At 46.7% G+C, this 18899-nt stretch overlaps 1 protein-coding gene across 2 annotated transcripts in view; it reads left to right on the top strand.

Annotated features, from left to right (window-relative positions):
* adcy8 (adenylate cyclase 8 (brain)) overlaps positions 1–18899 on the top strand; it is a 71166-nt gene that overhangs the window by 38563 nt on the left and 13704 nt on the right. Inside the window, exons 8-12 of one of the 2 annotated variants that reach the window (XM_030114844.1) lie at positions 10191–10388; positions 13311–13411; positions 14117–14318; positions 16478–16567; positions 17302–17474. In XM_030114844.1, the coding sequence (XP_029970704.1) occupies positions 10191–10388; positions 13311–13411; positions 14117–14318; positions 16478–16567; positions 17302–17474 (764 nt within the window). The remainder of the gene's footprint in view (positions 1–10190; positions 10389–13310; positions 13412–14116; positions 14319–16477; positions 16568–17301; positions 17475–18899) is intronic. The other variant, XM_030114845.1, reaches the window with a different exon arrangement.

Below are 18899 nucleotides of genomic sequence, written 5' to 3'. Positions count from 1 at the left end.
GAGAGAGTGTGTTGCCGTGTCGGTGTGTTTGTTGTGGGCCTCTGACTGTGCTGTCCATACAACACGCTCCTCATCCTGTCCTCACTCATCTGCACAACAAACCACGGCCGCATCCTGCTGAGATCCTTCATGTTTTGTCTGAAATACTGTCAGGAAGCATGTAGAGGACGCTGAGGGAGCGGCCGTCCACCGGGACGCTCTGGACAGCAGCTTCATGGCTTCTGCTGGGGAAAACGCTGTAGAGAAGATTCCGCTCTGCATTTCCTAGTAACTCGTGTCTGTGCATCACGGGTGGTTTCAGGTTGGGTTTCCTGGTGTTGCTCGGGATGAGTGTTCCTGTTTACTGAGGTCTCTCTTTATAAGAAGCTCGTTCACTGAAGCATTGACCACTGGAGATCAGCCGCCCTGTCCTCTGCTCCACTGCTGCTTCTTTCACACCGTCGTCCTCACTGCAGCCATAAAGCTCATCCAGGTGTCCTGTTTCTCCTACATGTCCAACATTTTTTATGTATATAATATAATATAATATAATATAATATAATATAATATAATATAATATAATATAATATAATATCATCTACTGTCTCTCCTTAAAGCCGTCGCCCAGCCTGCCCCGTTCTATCTTTACACTGATCGTCTGAATCAGCACCGACGGTTCATCCATTAGTCCCCCTTTATTATTTATTGTTTATTTTCACTCAAGCTGAGATGCAGTTGACTGTTTAAAGGGATACTTCAACATTTTGGCAAATTGGCCCATTTAGCGCAATTCCTTAGTCATTTTGAACAGCATACTTACTGTTTTTGTGAGGGCGAGCTGTTGTTTGTCCAGAGGTGAGTCGGGGAAGGTTTTCGGGACGGACACAATGGAAGTGGATGGTATTTTTGTTCCCCCTCGTCAAACTCATCAAATACACAATCCAACAACCCCAAAACACTTTGGTGGACACGTTATAATCCACACATTCACTACGCTGTTGGAATATTAATGCAAAATTACCAGATTGAGTTGTTTATGTGAAGATTGCTCAGACGGAACTACTTACTAAACACGGCGTCTGGGCGTAGTGATTTCAAAAGAAAAAGTAGTTCCCAGTATTTGCTTCAGTGTCGTAACGCTACAATATTATTTGTTGGTGTTCCACAGCGTAGTGAATGTGTGGATTATAACGTGTCCACCAAAGTGTTTTGGGGTTGTTGGATTGTGTATTTGATGAGTTTGACGAGGGGGAACAAAAATACCATCCACTTCCATTGTGTCCGTCCCGAAAACCTTCCCCGACTCACCTCTGAATAAACAACAGCTCGCCCTCACAAAAAAAGCAAGTATGCTGTTCGAAATGACTCAGGAATTGCGCTAAATGGGCCAATTTGCCAAAATGTTGAAGTATCGCTTTAAGGCCTTCACGTCACCCTGTCCGTCTCTGCAGACTGTTTCCCACCCTTTCTCCACACGAGTCCTATATACAAATATTTAATACAATCTCTGTTTTAATGGGATGTTTGTGTAATATTCCTCCCTGGAGAGCTCGCTCTGCATTTATAAATTTTGCTTCCTCGCGTTTGTGGTCAGCTTTAATGTTATTCATCACTCCTTCACTATCAGGATGTTTTTTTTCCTCCCTCCGTCATGTATAGTCAAACCCCTCAGCCTGGTTTTCATCCGTCCATCCAGGCTCCAGACATATCACAAGAATAAAATAGATGGATGTGACACCGCCGCGAGAACCAATCTGCATAATGATTATACGCACACACCCTGCGCTGTGTGTGACTGTTGGCTTTGGTTCGGTGTGTGTGTCCCTTAATGCAGCAGTTGAAAAGATTCATCCCTTCACCTTCCAGAGAGGTGTTGGTCTGAAACCCACCCGGCCGAGCTTCATTCACACAGTCGTATGAGGAGGCATCTGTCGCCCCGACGATCAGCAGAACGGCTTCAAGCTGCATATTCAGGCCGCGTTAGCATCCTCAGACCGGTCGGAGGAGGCCCAGAGCCAGAACAGACCCGCCTGGGCCCGGACCGGGTGTCCCTCCACCGGGAAGCAGCCGCTGCCTCTGCTTCCAGCTGCTCACTGTCACCACGCCTCCTCAGGGGGAACTGAAGGGAGGAAGCTCAGCCGCCTTTTACTGCATGTTCAAACTTCAGCTGGTTGTTTGTAAACCCTGGATGTGGCTGTCGGAGGTAATTTACACCTCACAGAGAGGGAAACAGGTTCTGTCACTGCCTGGCATGATGAATTCCTTCTTTTTAAATAAAAGAATTAAAGTTTGAACATATTTCAGGTCTGCAGCTAAAAGCTGTGGGAGTCACCTCTACATTAGTTAACTATTTAAAGACACATTTCATCATATTTAATGGATGATTGCATTTTATTAATTGAATTTAGTTTCAGCCTATTGCAGAAAGAGCAGCAGCTTAATGGAGGCATTAATGACGGTTATCGTACAATAGCGCACTGAAAACTTCACTGGATGTCAAGTCAAAGTCAGAGTGAGCTTTATTGCCAGTTCTGCTGAACACACAAGACACAGTGGGATCGAAGCTTCGTCCCACTCGGCCTCTTGTGGTTGGAGACATATCACCCAGAACAGTCAAAATCTAAACCAAACACGAGAATGTGGACAAAATACAGGGTGTGCAGAATTACTGGCAAGTTGTATTTTTGAGGATTAATGTTTTTATTGAACAACAACTCTGTTCTCAATGAACACAAAAGACGCATAAATATCAAAGCTGAATATTCTTGGAAGTTGGAGTGGGCCTTTTTTAGTTTCACTCTCTCAGGAGGGTATCTGTGTGCAGGTGACTGTTACTGTGCAGAATTATCAGGCAACTTAATAAAAAACAAATATATTCCCATTTCACTTATTCATTTTCACCAGGGAAACCAATATAACAACTCACAATTTACAAATACACATTCCTGGCATTCAGAAACAAAACAAAAACAAATCAGTGACCAGTATAGCCACCTTTCTCAAAAGCCCGCCATCCAGAGATTCTGTCAGAGTCTTGATCTGTTCACCATCAAGCCCAGCCTCCAGACCCCGTCCACAGAGCTGGACTGTGATGAGGGACCACAGGTCCTCTATGGGGCTCAGATCAGGTGAACCAGGAGCCAGGTCATTATTTTTTCTTCTGTTAGACCTTATCCGGCCAGCCCTCAGTGGAGGACTGGGACGTGTGATGCAGCTCTGTCCTGCATGAAAATCCTGTTTTTCTTGAACGATGCCGTCGTCTTCCTGTACCTCTGCTCGAAGGCGTCTTCCAGAAGCTGGCAGCAGGACTGGGAGTGGAGCTGGACTCCATCCTCAACCCGAGAAGGTCCCACAGGCTCCTCTCTGATGATACCAGCCCAGACCAGGACCCAGACCAGAACCCAGACCAGAACCCACCTCCCCCCTGCTGGTCTGAGCCGGAGTGGAGCTCTCAGCCCCGGCCCTCCATCTGGCCAGCAAGACTCTCTCATTCCATCAGTTCAGAAAACCTGAGAAACATCAGTCTGATGACATTTCTTGGCCCAGCCTCCACGTTTTATCTTGTGTGTCTTGTTCAGAGGTGGTGGTTCTGCAGCCTTCAGCCTGAGTGTGGCACACCTGGTGCTTTTCGGCGCTGCAGTGATGCTGCAGCTCTGGAATATGGCAGAACTGCTGGCAAGTGGCATCCTGGCAGCTTCACGCTTGGTTTTCCTCACTTCGTGGGAGGTTGTTTTGCACCTTGTTTTTTTCAACACGCTTCTTGCGACCCTGTTGACTATTTTGAATGAAACGCTTGATTGTTGGATGATCACGCCTCAAAAGCTTGGCAGTTTTAGGAGTGCTGCATCCCTCTGCAAGACATCTCATATTGACTTTTCAGAGTCTGTCAAATCTCTCTGCTGACCCATTCTGCCAAAGGAAAGGACGCTGATAGAGGGTGTTGATGGCATTAAGCCACACCCCTTCTCAGTACAGAGATGACCATCACCTGGCAGGAGGCTTTCAGGCCTGTGCCGCCTGGAGTAGGACAGCACGCATAAAGAGGGTGACGTGGTCATAACACTCGTTTGCCTAATTATTCTGCACACCCTGTGTATCACAGAAAATAGATGTACAGTTTCTCCATTTGCTTGCAGTGTGGATAAAATCAGAAAGTACAGCAGGCTGAAAACATGTGAAAGGGAGGAGAAAATATCAGTCGGCTTGTAGGAGAACCCATGAAGGACGACCTATGAAACTGTTTACTGACACCGTATGACTCCTTCACAGTTAAGCTTTTAAACAAGCATGAAGAAACTCAGCTTTTGACCAGATTGGGTTCTGATAATATTTAAGACATCGGCTGTCTGAAGACCAGCTAGACCCTGCTGGTTCACACAGACCAGAGAGCCTCCAAGCTGCTCACATCGTCCTGGAATTGCCTCCTAATAGAGCGCGGCGGTACATTCTGTTTCTACTGCAGATTTCTGAGCTGTTCAGATCGTGAAAATGAACTCGGTCACATCCACATTCACTGGGCCTGTGACTCTTCATTCGATGTAATCAGTAATAAACACAAATAAAGTCGAAGTCTTGAGCTGCGGTGTGTTATGGAGTGGTTCCCTCTGTGCTGCACAGCTCCAGTTTCTTCCAGTTTCTGCATCTTCCCGCCGCGAGCTGACAGCGGAGCCTGTGTTTTTGTGCGGATGCTCCTCCTCCTCTGCGGCGGTCCCGTCCAGCTTACAGCTTCTGATGTAGGCGCTGCGTTGGGATTGGGAGGAATGTTATTTCTGAAAGTGCCACGTCTTTGTCTGCGCCACAAAGGAAGCCTGTCAGGACGGGCGTGCGGAAAAGCGGCTCTTTGCATATCAAAGGCGTCTCTGAGGAGCGCTGAAGCATCTTTCATGTCGTCGCTTGACTCCGCTTGGAGCTGAAGTTCTGCCGCTCCTCGGCTTTTCCTGCTGGTCTGATTCCGTTTCCAGCTTCTGTGCATGAAGAGCAAACGTGAATATTAGGGTGTGTGTGTGTGTGTGTGTGTGTGTGTGTGTGTGTGTGTGTGTGTCAGACTGACGAAATAGCAAAGTATGTCAAATGGAGGAAGACAGACAGTGTGTTCATGTTGTCTTGTGTTTAATTGTGCAGCAGTGGGTCAGTGTGTGTGTTCTGTTGGGTTGTTCCAGTGCTGTCAGATCAGAAGCTGCAGTGAGATTCTGAACTGTGAACGACCTCCGCTGAGCAACAGTCGCCACAGGCTGACGCAGGCCCGTGTGTGGAGAGACACACACTGAGTGTGTGTGTGTGTGTGTGTGTGTGTGTGTGTGTGTGTGTGTGTGTGTGTGTGTGTGCTCAGTGTTACCTGCTGTCAGGATTCTTCTGGTACTTCTGTCTTGTCAGACGCCTTGTTGTCTCCTGAAGCACTCTTTATTTTGTTTGGAAAACATTTCCAGTGTCTTTTCACTCTTTCTCTGGCGTCCCGGCTGTTTCCGCCGTGCTGGTATTAACCAGCCGTCTGCTCCTGGTGAGGATCGGATCTGGACTCCCCCCCATCATTAGACCCAGGTTTTGGTGGTTCCAGCTGATCTTTATTTCCCTCTTTGGCTTTAAATTTTGTTTCACTGTTGTGAGAAAGTCAATGTTTGAAATGTAGATAATCCAGAAAGCATCCGGGTCATCTGAACAACAAAACCGACTATCTGGGCTGCATCATTCGTTTAAAGTAAACCTCCTCCAGCTCTTTTCATGTTCTTTTCTGAAGGTGTGATCACAGTGTTGATGCCACTCTAATGCAGTCAGGCTGTGAGATTTATATTTACATCAAACAGAAGAGAACAGCCTGCAGAGGCAGAAACGTTACAACTGTGTAGAAGTGTGAGATATATAGTGAGAATAATATCTGGGGATATTCTGAGTGGGATGTCTGTAACATCCACTGATATGTGGAGGTTGTGTAATTGTATTTCCAAGAAAAAAAAGCACATTGCTGTATAGAGAGTTTTTGTGCAAACACAAATATTCTGAAATACATTATAAAAAAACAGAAAATAACCAGGAAGCAATAAAGCCATAGCTACTTCAGACAGAGAGGACGTCTGCAGACAGTGTTCTGGGGAGACGTACAGCCGTCCTCCACAGTCCCCCCCCACGGCCTCAGAGGATGATGGATTGATGGATTTACAGAAATAAACAGGAAAACACTACATGTGACTGCATGACCACATTTAACTTAAAGATACTATGATCTAGTAGGGTTTATGCTCTTGTCTTCCAGTCATGTACTGTGGGAAACTCTGGGAACACAACATCGTGTCATGGCCATCAGTGGGATTATGGGAACTATCATCCGTGTGAGACTGATTGCTTTTATCAAACCCGGAAAATGAATGGAAAGCACTCCGGAGTCCTGTGTGACGAGCCCCAGCCCTGAAATCACGCTCCCAGCTCTCCGTGGGCTGAATGGCTCTGTCTTTACCTCTTTCATGCTTCACTGTGTACCTGCTGGCTCCCATGATGCACTGCACTGTCACAGTGCTTTCACCTCAGAGGGGTTTGTGTGTTTCCTCAGAAGACCCAGTTACTTAATGTTCCCGTACTGCGGACATCAACCCAAAAAAAGGAAAGAAAGACGGTTTCATTTTCACTTTTTGCTGCTTTATTCCATTCATCTCTGAAACTGCGGGTTTGTCTTCCAGTGCAGATGACATGTCTCACTAGTCATAGGCCCTTTATCGACAGTATTATAAAAGTGCTGATCTGTGTGTTTTGTTGCGTGTGATCGTTTGCAGTTTAATCAGTGTGATATCAGAGTTTTCTCTGGGCCTGATGCGTGTGTGCGGGTTATATAACGGCCTGGCTGAAATCCTCTGCAGCGGGCCGGGTCCAAACAAGACGTTCTGCAGTAAATTATACTTCCTGGGTCGAGCACGCCAGTTAAGCTGTCACACTACCGGACATGTGAGACGTCCAGCGCGTGGAAACCCCACTGCCGGTCCAGCATGTGGTCACGCTGTCCGCCCACCTCCGATCGCCCCGTGCCTGGCGTGGCATGCTGGCATTTCCAGCAGCTGGATGTGTTCTGGTATGAATGTGTATCACACCCCCGCCCCCCCAGCCCAGCGCCGCTGGAGGAAGCACTGGACAGAGAAATGCCAGAGACGGAGGCCCGTGCCCTTTAGGCTGCCTGCTTCCGTGGACGTGCACGCCAAAAACAATCATGGTGGCACATCTCATAGCGCCGGCCCCTCCGAGGCCTCGCATCGTGAATGGAGGGAGGAGGGCAAGTAGCTTGTTGAGGTTATGGAGTGGTTTATAGAGGATGGCTGTTCTTTCAGAACAAAACGCGGTTTCATTTTGATTTAACGTCAGGAAAGCAGATTTCCACACAGCTTCTCCTCTGTAATGTTTGAAATTGACCCATTTATCTCAGTCTTTGAGGCAAAGCCGAGCTCACAGTCTTCAGGCTGAATCTTTACATTTGACCCGAAGACCCACGTGCAGCATTCACATCTGCTTTCAGCTGAAAGCAAATGGGTGAATAACGTGTTTTCAGGACCGGAGAGTTGTCCCTGTAAGCTTGACTTGACCTGATCCATCACGATGTCAACTCCTCCATGTTCGTTCATCGACCCGAAGCGAATGTCAAAATCTAGAGGCCAAAGCCGATAATTTAACATCCGCGCCGCAGATACACTGCTCCCCAGAATGCACGGACAGACAGAGCATGGAGGCTCTATCGTGCTCGCAGGTCCTGAATCACACACTTCCTGGATATTGAAGTGTTTAATGTTTCTAATGAGAGGCGACCAGTTTACTGAGCCGTATATTCTCCAGAAAGCAGAGATCGATGCTCCATCAGGTGAGAGCGGCGCGCCCTGACAGCTCCGGGAATCATGATTAAAGCGCAGGAAGAAGTCAGACGGCAGGCTTATGGAATGATAAAGGCAGCAATGAGGCTGGAGTGGATGAATGGAGCGACAGCTGACCTCTGACCCCATGCCACCTCTCCATGTCTACGCCTTAAATTCTATTGCTCAGACATGTGTGATGCACAGTCCAGAAGTCTCCATTTTCAGTTGTAAAGTTTGGTCCAGTAAATGGGATGTTAGATTGGTTTTTATTGTCAGAGTTTTATTTTGAAAACGTTGTGACTGTTGAAGAAGCAGATCTTCCAGACCAAGAGTGATGAGCTGATGTGATTCTAGAGATTTCTGATCAACAGCTCCACTTTACACGGCGCCTACGAGCAAAAATGTCACTGTATTCTCTCAACAAGAGTTTCCTCATTAAAAAGACAAACTGTATTCCGCAGTGGAGGTGAGCAGCAGCGCTCTGCTGGAAGGTGTTTTATTGAAGAGCGGCTGCTGCTGCGTGGCTGAACTGACTGGCAGCCGGTTGTCTTCATGAGAACGAGGCCCGCTCCGCTCCGGCTGCTGCTGATATGTTAACCACTCGACACGCAGGCCGTTTTCATTGTCATGCGAGGCAGGACTTCGCCCGGTTCAGGTTCAGGCTCGGTTCAGCTCCGTGGCGCCGCTGCGCTGTGTGCAAATTCACTCCCAGTCAGGATCCGACAACACATCACCTGCTTCTGTTAATCTTTTAGTACATTTGCAACTAAATATTGTTTTCATTTTCAAAACAGGCAATTTTTTAAATTCATTTTCGGACAAGTATACAACAACAAAAAATAAATACAATTATTAAAACAGGCAATTTAGAAAGAAAAAAACTGAGCAATTAAGGTTTTCCTTCCTGAGAGCATTAATTCATTCACAGCCTAAATGAAATGCTTAATGATCTATCTGAGTGTGATAGATTTAATGTCTTCACGCTCTGAATGACTCATTCGGGTGAAGGAGGTGGGAAACACGTTGAATTTCTGTACATGTGCTTCACCGCATTGCTCTGTCTCTGCGGCGAGTTAATGGCTGCCAGCGGCGTGACGTCGCAGACAGTCGGAAGGGTGATCCGGTAACGGCGCAGAACTGGAGAGAAAATTACTCAGATTCTCACATGTGACCTTCGCCCCCTGTACCTGCTGGTCTTCAGTGAGGTCAGCGTCCTGGAGGAGCTCACCTCCGACCCAGAGTCCCCCACGTTAATGAGTTCAACAGCACGGAAATCAACGAAAAGAGGATTAAGTTCACTGGGAAACTAAGGAATCTTCATTTTTTCTCTCTCTCTCTCCTTTGGCAACAGCAGAGTTGAAAAAAGTTATGGACAGATAGGTGTGTTTTGAAACCACTCCTCGTGTTGAAACGCTGGTGCCGCTCTCTGGTTCTACCCAGCAGCAGCTCTGCGCCGCAGGATGATCGGGATCGGCAGCCCCGCTCAGACGAGACGCATGTCCAGGACGTCACGTCACTGAAACATTCATGCGAGGAGCTTTTTCATCTCCGGACTGGAACTCTGTGAAGCATGTTGCCACAATATTATGTTTTCTGGATTTTCTTCCTTTTCTTGAACTTTGTATTTTCTCTCCACATTAGTTTTTTAAACCTGAAATCACCAAACTCCTCGACGGCCAGTTCCCGGTGTTACAGCGCGTCCTCTCAGCAGGCAGATGTCTGTTTGTGACGGAGCGCAGGGGACAGTCCTCTCTCGGGGGTTTGACGGCCGCCTGTGAAGACGAGGATGGAGGCAGGCCTCAGCCTCCAGCTCAGCTCTTGTGGAGCTGACGGAGACGGGAAGTGGCGAAGTGGTAAATTAGAACCCCAGATGCTTCTTGTAAAGAGAGACCCTCGTGCCGTTCGTTTTCTTTTTACAGCAGCTCTCATTCAGTTCTCACCGGCATTTGGTTCATTTTAATAAAGTGTTTTTTCCCAGTAACATGTTGAAGGTCGCTCTGAGAGGGTTAGAACGTTCAGCCTCCTTTCCCCAGACAGTGTGTGGCTGGATTCCCCCATTTCATGCTTTATCATGTTGGTTTCCGCCACTCTCCTGTCTTTACCCACGTGAATCACGGTCCTGCTGTGTGAACATGACTGTGAGCCTGGCCACCACTAACACCGCCACGCCAACATGAATGAGTGAATGTGAGCTGCATGACTCGCTCTGTCCGTCCGACGGCCAGCGCCGCATTTTGATCTCCCCTTTCTTCCTCCTCCTTAATTTTTTTTCTCTTTTGTGTATGTAATGAATGTAACTGTCTGTTCTTTTTTTTCATTTGTATCTTGAATGAAACAAAAAAAGGGGGACAAGCAGGTTCATTCTGTGTGCATGTGCTTTCCCTCTAGACTCTGGCTGCCCTAACGAGAAATTCGATAAATCTGCTTCCAAACCATCTCGCACAAGCTTTGCATGTCCACTCTGGTCCTGAGGAAATTAACAAGCGAATAGAGAGCGCCATCGACTTACGGAGTGGCGATAAGTTGAGAAGAGAGCATATCAAGCCTTTCTCACTGATGTTTAAAGACTCCAGCCTGGAAGAGAAGGTAGCTGGGGTTTTAGACAGATCTATGTCTTTTTGGAAAACCTTTTTTTTCTTTCTCTCTCCCTCATATATTCTCCCAGATGACGATTTTCAGAAGCAAAACAATGACCGACAGTTCTCTTTGTCCCATCATGAGTAAGCTAAAGGCACTCCACTTGTACGGACCGTTTCAATTGCTTTATTTACATGAGTCATCGGGAAAATAAGGAAATAAAGCTGCTCTACAGCTGATCAAAATTCAGCATTCTCCTCTATTCGGACTGAGTCTGGGGCGTGTCATAGCTCTCTTCTCTTTTAATTCACTTTCCAAGAAAGGAGCCTTAAGTGACATTTAGTAATTTTCACATTTTATTTTGTGGCTTTCGTCGTCAAAAAATCAAGAAACTAATATGATTTTTTTTTTTACGATTATTATTCTAGCATTGAAAAAAGTTTCAGAATGTTCTGAGTTGTTAACCTCGTACCACTGTCCTCCCATTTCATTGTTCAGTAAGGTCTGAGCGAAGCGTTTTGAAAACAATGAAACAACCGAAGCCATACAGCTTTCATATTGGGCCACTAGTTGGCGCTGTTGTTTGTTTTTATAATGACACACACACACACACACACACACACACACACACACACACACACACACACACACACACAGAGGTGATGTGTTATTATTGTCCATCGACTGGCTAAATTTTCTATTTTCACATGGAAATGTGGCGTAAACGGCCTCAACACCTTCTGTCTACATGCATGTAAACAGAGTCCAGTGACGCTCTCCAGACTCCAGACTAATATTCCTGAACGAGAATGTGATCGTTTCATGGACTCGTGTTTGGATGTGGATCGGTGGATGACTGCGCCTCCGTGAGCAGCAGTGGGCTGCAGAGCGGCCGAAGCCCTTTAGTTTACTCATGACCCTCCGTCCAGCCACGGACCTGTTTCCCTTTGACGGTCTTGTGGAGAAATTTGATATGTTCTACTTTTTCCCTTCTGTTTAGTTGTTATGGGAGCGCACTGCATTCACATCCCATCCTTCTGACTTAAAATCTCATAATTATCTAAAGTTTAAACGTCTGTTTTAGTGTCTGCTGTTCTCCATGCTGGCGGAGGAGACGTTCTAATTATATTAAATGGAGCTTATATTCATGTGTTTCTGCAGAGAATCTGTTCAAAATCTCAGCATGCTGTGTTGTGAAAGGAAAATAAAGGATGAGAAATGCAAATCCAAGAAAAACTGTAGGACAAATTTACAGTCGGTGAGCTGATTTTAAGCTGCAGCTTCTTTTCGTACATGCCACAGCAGCAACACAAGTTTCACATCATATCTACCTGTTCTTTATAATGATGAGATATGAGGTGGTGATAACACTGTAAATGAGCCCTGTCTGTGAGGGTTTTTAGCTGAATGCAGTGCACTTCTGTAGCTCTAAATCCCTCTCCTCCCTGTTCTGTTGCTCCATGAATAATCTCCTCCCTGAGCTTTGAGTTTTTCATTCTCTCCCTCACAGTTGTGTTTCCCCCTAAATCCCACCGCCATCCTCCAGAAGCTGTTCTTTTGCTGTACCTGATTCCCTCTCCACTCCTCAGCCAGTCAGTGTGCAGTGATTTGCTTTTGGCCTTCCTCATCTCTCTCTCTCTCTCTCTCTCTCTCTCTCTCTCTCTCTCTCTCTCTCTCTCTCTCTCTCTCTCTCTCTCTCGCTGTCTCTCTCTCGCTCTCTCTTTTGTTTCTTTCTTTTTTCTTTAATTTGTTGAAGTTGTGACGAAACGTGAAGCATCCTCTTGCTAATTTCCCAGCGTCCTTTTGAGAAAGACAGAGCGAGGCCGGGGCAGCGGGGGTCGCGGGGGTCACAGGGGTCACGGGGAGAGAAGCCCGGCCCGGGATGAGTCAGGCAGTGAGCCCAGACCAGACCAGACCAGACCAGACCGCGGACTCAGTGAGGAGTCGGAAACACCACAGCACTCCAGGAAACGCTCAAACACCAGCTCTAGATGTAAAAAACAAAACAAAAGAAGCCCCTCGAGGGAACAGGGAAGAAATCTCTCTTTGGATCAGTGAAAACCGTCTTTTCTGCAGGAGTTCTTCAGTATTTCCACATTTTGTCTTTGAACGTCCTGCAGTGACAGTCAAGTTTCTGAAAACAGTTGAGCTAAAACAAAAACAGCTTCTGGATTCGCTGCAGAGGAAATAAACGAGTCCTGCTCAGTCCTGCAAACAGAGAAGCCTCAAGTACATGAACAGTGTTACTAAAATACATCATTATATTACATCCATCAAAGAAAAACTACATTGAAGTAATTACTAACTCATTATACTTTATTAATGCTCCTGGGAGAATTCTGTTTTCCATATTTACCCTCCCTGTTTCTATGCTGTGGCGAGCAGCCATACTGATGGGGGTCAGGGGTCAGGGGTCACGGACCTGCCGGGTGTCTGTGTAAATACAGAGAGAAATCAGCCTGTTTAGAAGAAGTCTGCCAAATCCCTGAAACTAGAACCAGCCCAGTGAGGAGTGAAGACCGTCCTGCTGCAGTCGCCCCTCAGAGGCCGTGTGCAGCGTCAGCGTGGCCTCGTTGTTTTCTTATCCCAGCGCGGCGCTCTCCGTCTGTGTCGCTGACTCGGCTAACGGCGTCGTGCTTGTGAGCTTCGCACCTTCCCCAGGACCCCGGCTCACCCCGGCTCACCCCGGCTCACCCCAGCTCACCCCGGCTCCCCCCGGCTCCCCCCGGCTCCCCCCGGCCCCGCCTCTCTCTCTCTAACGCTTGTGGTCGAGCCGTGGCGTGCGTCTGTCCGTGCGTTGGTGTGTTGGACTCGTGCTTTCTGGACGTGCTGAGTCTCCTCCATTTGTCTGAAAACCTGTCTCTCCATCCCCCCCCCACTCCTGCTTCTTTTCTTTTTTCTTTTGGTGTTCGTTCTTGCTTCGTGGTGCAGTACTCACAGATGAGAGATGAGGTTTTCAAGTCCAACTTGGTGTGCGCCTTCATCGTGCTCATCTTCATCACCACCATCCAAAGCCTTCTTCCCTCCGCCAGGTAAGAAACTCACACCGTGAACTAAAAAACTGCTCTTAAAACATAATCTGGGTTTCTCATGAGTCTCAGGAGCCGTTCACACGACAACACTTCCAGTGAGAATACACTGTTTTCGTGTTGGTTTCAGGAGAGTTTTGCAGGTTGCTGACCTTTTCCCATGATAATGACAGAAAAGTTACAATTGATGTAATTTCATGCTTTTGGACATGTACAGCAGAACACCGGACATTCAGACGGCAGATGGTGGAGTTGTTTTGCTATTTTGGGTGACTCAGCTATAAATCTACCAAGCCCTGACTCTGGAGGCGCCGTTGTTGTTACTGTCCCCAGAAAGACAACTTGCTCCAGCCATGGTTGTAGTATCGCTGATGCAGAGGTGAGGTCAGAGGATTTCACAAAGTCGTGTTTTCAGGGACTGCCAGAAGCCTTGTCGAGTGAACAGACACCCACAATGCAATGAGAGTGGAGATGCTGTCGTGTAAACGGAGCCGGGACCTCAGCAGTTTTGGGTTTTAATGAGTCTTCGTGTTAAATCAATAAAAACAAAGACTTCTGCTCCATGTCTGTCAGTGTTTGGGGTTCCTCAAAAAAAAAAAAAAAAAAAAAAAAAATCACGGGGTCTTATGTGATTTGATCCATACTCTCACTGCGACAGTGTGATCTTTAGTTTACTGCTTTTGCTTGTCTCATTTTTTGTTGTTGCAGAATGGTGACCATGGTGATTCAGTTCTCGGTCCTCATCGTCCTCCATTCCTGCCTGGTCCTCGTCACCACGGCCGAGGACTACAAGTGTCTGCCTCTGGTCCTCCGCAAAGCCTGCTGCTGGATCAACGAGACCTACGCAGCACGGAACGTCATCATCTTCGTCTCCATCCTCATCAACTTCCTGGCAGCCATGATCAATATAGTGAGTTCTTTCAGAAGTGGCATATTATTATTATTCAGTCTCGCATTCAGTCACTGTACTGAATAATGCAGCCTGGTAAACCAGCCCCGCCCACTCCTCATCCACATTTGGATTTGAAGTTAAGCCCAGTCTGGATAGGAGCCCATTGAAACTTCCTGCAGGGGGCGTCGGTTACTCCTTTGACTGACAGCGCACTTCAGCCAATCAGCGCTTCAAAACAAATACGTCATCAAAATGCGTTCGCTTCTCTAAGGGGTAGCATTAGCTCATTAGCTCTAGCTTCTCTACACGCATAGACACGCGAAAACGTCTTTTCCTGTTAGAAACTCACCAGGCGCAGACTCTTGCTCTTGCTTGATTGTTGTAATTCTTGGTATTTTGGCTGTAACTTTACTGATTGCAGCTTTCAGACGATGGTTAAAGTTTATCTCCGTAATCTCCGCTACGCACAGCGATAGCGTCACTTCCGGTTTAGCCACCGGAATTCGCCAAAAAAATTTGAAAACAAAAAGCGGGAACGCAGATTGGCTCGGCTGTTTCAGGACTGCGTGAAATCCCCTTCTATGGGCTCCGACCAGACTGAGCTAATCTCCAAAATCCAAACGGATGAGGAGTGGGCGGGGCTGGGTTACGAGGCAATGAATAATAGGGATGCTCCTGGAAACCAGTTTTCCTATTGAGATTAGATGACTGATGGGAAAATGAAGAAATGCTCTCAAACAACAATCAAAAGTGCCACATATTCAGGCTCAATGTATTTATTTCTCTCCCCGAAAGCTTTTATAAGTAACTCAGTCAAGTGGAAGCTAGCTTTAAGAGATGAGAAGGTCTGAGGGTAGCGGCGTCCCACCCACCTCCCTCTGGTTTAACCGATGAAGAGATCTTCTGATCTCATGAGCTTTTAAAACCCTGTTTACATGACAGTGACGCTGTTTTTTGAAAACAGCTTCCAAGACTGATGCTACGGTCTTCCCGTTATTTTCGGTCCCCATCATGCAAGTTGTTTCCATTAACAGCAGAACAGTTCACCCTCCGGCAGAACCGCCGAGACAGACACTCATCAGAGGCTGTTTTTAACGCTGTCTGAATTAATGTGTTCGTCTGCTATCTGAGGGCCGCGCTTGTTCATAATAAGAATAAAGGGAATGTCCTTTACCAAGGCTACTCATGTTTTTTATTAGCAATTGGGCAATAACGGAGCTCCGAGGCACAGACGAGCTCGATAAATGAGGCTGTAATACCAACAAAATGCTTATTAGGAACGTTACTGGTTTGTCGTCGTTTCCTTTTTATGACAGCGATTTAAAAAGAGCCGTTTAGCCGGGCATACATTAAGTTTAACGGTTTTGAAATTCACTTTGAATAGATTTGAATGCACATCTGTGTGTGCTTTTAGCAATGTTTCCATTTTAAAGATGATTATTGAAGTAATTATTGAACTGAATGACACGAACGAAGACGATAGCTAGCTTCTCCCGTTCTTCCTTTGATAGGGAGAAAAAATGTGAATTTTTTTTAGATGACACTCCAATCCATGCGAAGGCCTGATTTAAATTTTCAAGGCAAACATTGAGAATTGAAATCCTCCTGTATCCTCAAGAAAAACTACTTGATTTGAATACTCTTTTCACCTTAAGAGCCACATGCAAGGGCTACTGGGTAAATAATGGCTTTATGATACACGAACAACTGGAACTAAGAACTAAAGAACTATCCTTGTACAACACATGACAAGCCTGGAATTTGAATTAAAGAACTGCAGTTTCAACAGTGATATGCCTCGGTTCACTGTGTTCTTACAGCTCAGGACAGATCAGTACAGTCCAGGAAAGGTTTGGCCACATGCAGCTGCAGCTCAGAAATATAGTGGGTTGGTTCATATTTTGATCAGAATAATTTGTCAGATTCCATAAATGATCTTCAATGATGAGATATTTTGACAATCCTGGTCATCTGAACTGATTCATCTCTCAGCATAAAGTCTACAGTAGAGAGGAAATGTGTGACACCGCTTCTGTCGAGTGTTTAATGGACTGTTTGAGAACTTCGTTTACCTGAAATTCTGTTGAAACAGAAGAAGAAAGTTTAGTTTTTCTGCTGATCCAGCATCAGTTTAATAATGTACAACATCAATAATCCTGGCTGTTGGTCTCTCACAGCTGTGGTGCGACTTTGACAAGTCGCCCACTCTGAGGAACCAGACGTTCAACGAGTCGGCCCCCATCCCCGACATCTGCTTCTACCCAGAGGTACGGACCAGCCCAGGCGTGGCGGGTTGTGCAGTCAGGTCCATCTGTTTTGGTTTTTGTGTTTGTTTGTTTTTTTTCTCTCTCCTTCCACTTCTGTGACAGCGGCGAAATGATGAATTAAATATCCTGGACATCTGCTGGCGCCCAGAGGGAGGCGTCGCCTCACACAACAGCGACCGATGGAGCCATCAGGAAGTCCTGAAAAAAATATCCATTATGGTTGTTTTTTTTTTTTTTTTCACACAATCTCCAGCTGATTGATGGTCTCAATAAGAGCCACGTTTTTACAGCTGCGAGCCCGGCTCCAGTCCTGACTGGCTGCAGGTATACCTCAGAAACTTCTTTCCTCCCCAGGGTCAGAAAAACCCTTGTGCTCCGAATAAGGTCTGTTTTTAGATCGGTGAGGAAGAATTATTTACTTTTTTTGTGGCAGCGACAAAACCAGACCGGAATGTTAGATTAGACACAGCTAAAAAAAATTCTTGTGCCGACTGCGGCGCCTTTAGGAGAGGTGATAAAAGGACGACCCACCACGGGTTTATTACCGCGCCGTGTTGTTTAAGACCGTCTGCGGCGGCTGAGTCACGTCATGGCGCTTATTCAGGACTGATAGCCCAAAGCCGTGTCCAGCAGGAAGGAGAGAACGAGCCTTGGAAGGGCTGCTGGTACTGAGATGCTTTAGTTTTATGCTTTCTCGTCTGGATTCAGCCCGTCTCTCTGCGTTTCCTCCCCAGTACTTCGTCTTCACGGGCGTTCTGGCCATGGTGACGTGCGCGGTGTTCCTGAGGCTGAACTCGGTGCTGAAGCTGGCCGTGCTGCTGGTGATGATCGCCATCTACTCTCTGCTGACCGAAGCGTTCTACACCTCGCTGTTCGTCCGATACGACACGGTCCACCACAACACCGAGTGAGTGAGCGCCTCACTGGCTCGCCGCCGAGGAACGTTTGACGCCGCACACACCTCCACAGGACGGAGAGCTGCTGTTCAGCTGCTTCATCCGTCGACACTCAGTGTTCGCTCCCGCGATTTCTAGAAGAGTTTCAGTTCTTGGTTTGTAGGAAAAGGTGAATGTGGTTCATTAGGTTACTGTCTGTCCATCCTACATGTCAACCCTTTAAACTTCCACGACCTCTCCCTCCTCCAGGTCAAGTGAGTCGGCTGCACTGACCTTTTTTCTGCTTCTAATGTGAGGAAAGTCATCTCGGTGGGGGCGGGTGAGGGGGGGTTCTCTGTGAAAGTACAGTGACCTTTCAGTGACGCTGCTTCCTGAGAAAATAACCAGGATGAAACCTATTAGAACAGAGGGGGAGAAGGCCCGGAGCAGAGGTTTTTCCATATGAGAGATCTACAGGGAGCAGGGAGGGTCAGATTAACTCCTCTAAGGCCTTCTGGGAAGCAAGATTAAAGGTCAGCCGGAGACCTCTGGAGGAGGAACCGCAGCCTCGCTTTCTGTTCAGAAGTTTCACTCTGTTAGAGCAAATAAGTCACACATGACTGAATAAATGCAGTTTGTTGTAAAAAAGAAGCTGTTCATATGGAAATGTCCGTACTGCCAGACGTTGTTGGTGTGGGCAGGGTCAGCTGCCAGAACCAGGAATTTGAAGACACTGGGATCGTCTTAGTGTGTAACACTATTTTTCACTATTTTCAATCTTTTTTTTAGACGAAGAAACATAGTTATAGACAAGTGAAGCATGTTTGTCTTTACTGTCTGATGACTCTAAGCGAACATCCAACACAACGTGAAACTGAAATGACAAGAAATTGTTTATTCGATTTATTTTTTCAAATAAACATGAAAAAAAGACTTCTACCTGCTTAACTGGTTTGTCTTCCAAAGTGTCCTTGAACATCAGTGTGAGCGCCGGGTGTGTGTGCATGACGGCGTGACTGAATGTGCTCTTGGAGAATGTAGGACGATGTGAATCCATTAGCATTTACGAATGATGTGTGCAGCGCAGGTCAGATCATTTACATTACATGGCATTTCGGAGCGAGCTAATTCCAGCGTCTCTGTTCTCTTAACTTCACAACCTTTGAAATGACCTGGATTTTTACCAAAGTGTGTGTGTGAGAAGCAGGGCGGCTGTTTGTTTTCCTCTGAATACTTAAATACTTACCGTCTCAAGCTGGTCAGGAAATGCTCTCTGGCTCGGTTTGAAAGTGCAGCTCTGAGCTCTGTTTAACTCGCTCGAAGCAGCATCTCCGTGTCTGTTAGCCGTTTAGCTTCAGCTAGCATCAGATCGGCCTCGACGCAGCTGTACAGCTTCTGATCGGTCTTATATCTGAGCCCAGGCGTTCTCAGTTTTCATTTTACTCATGGCAGTTTCT

The sequence above is a fragment of the Salarias fasciatus genome, chromosome 18, assembly GCF_902148845.1.
Source record: "Salarias fasciatus chromosome 18, fSalaFa1.1, whole genome shotgun sequence".
Lineage (NCBI taxonomy): Eukaryota > Metazoa > Chordata > Actinopteri > Blenniiformes > Blenniidae > Salarias > Salarias fasciatus.
This window is presented reverse-complemented; position numbering and strand designations above follow the sequence as displayed.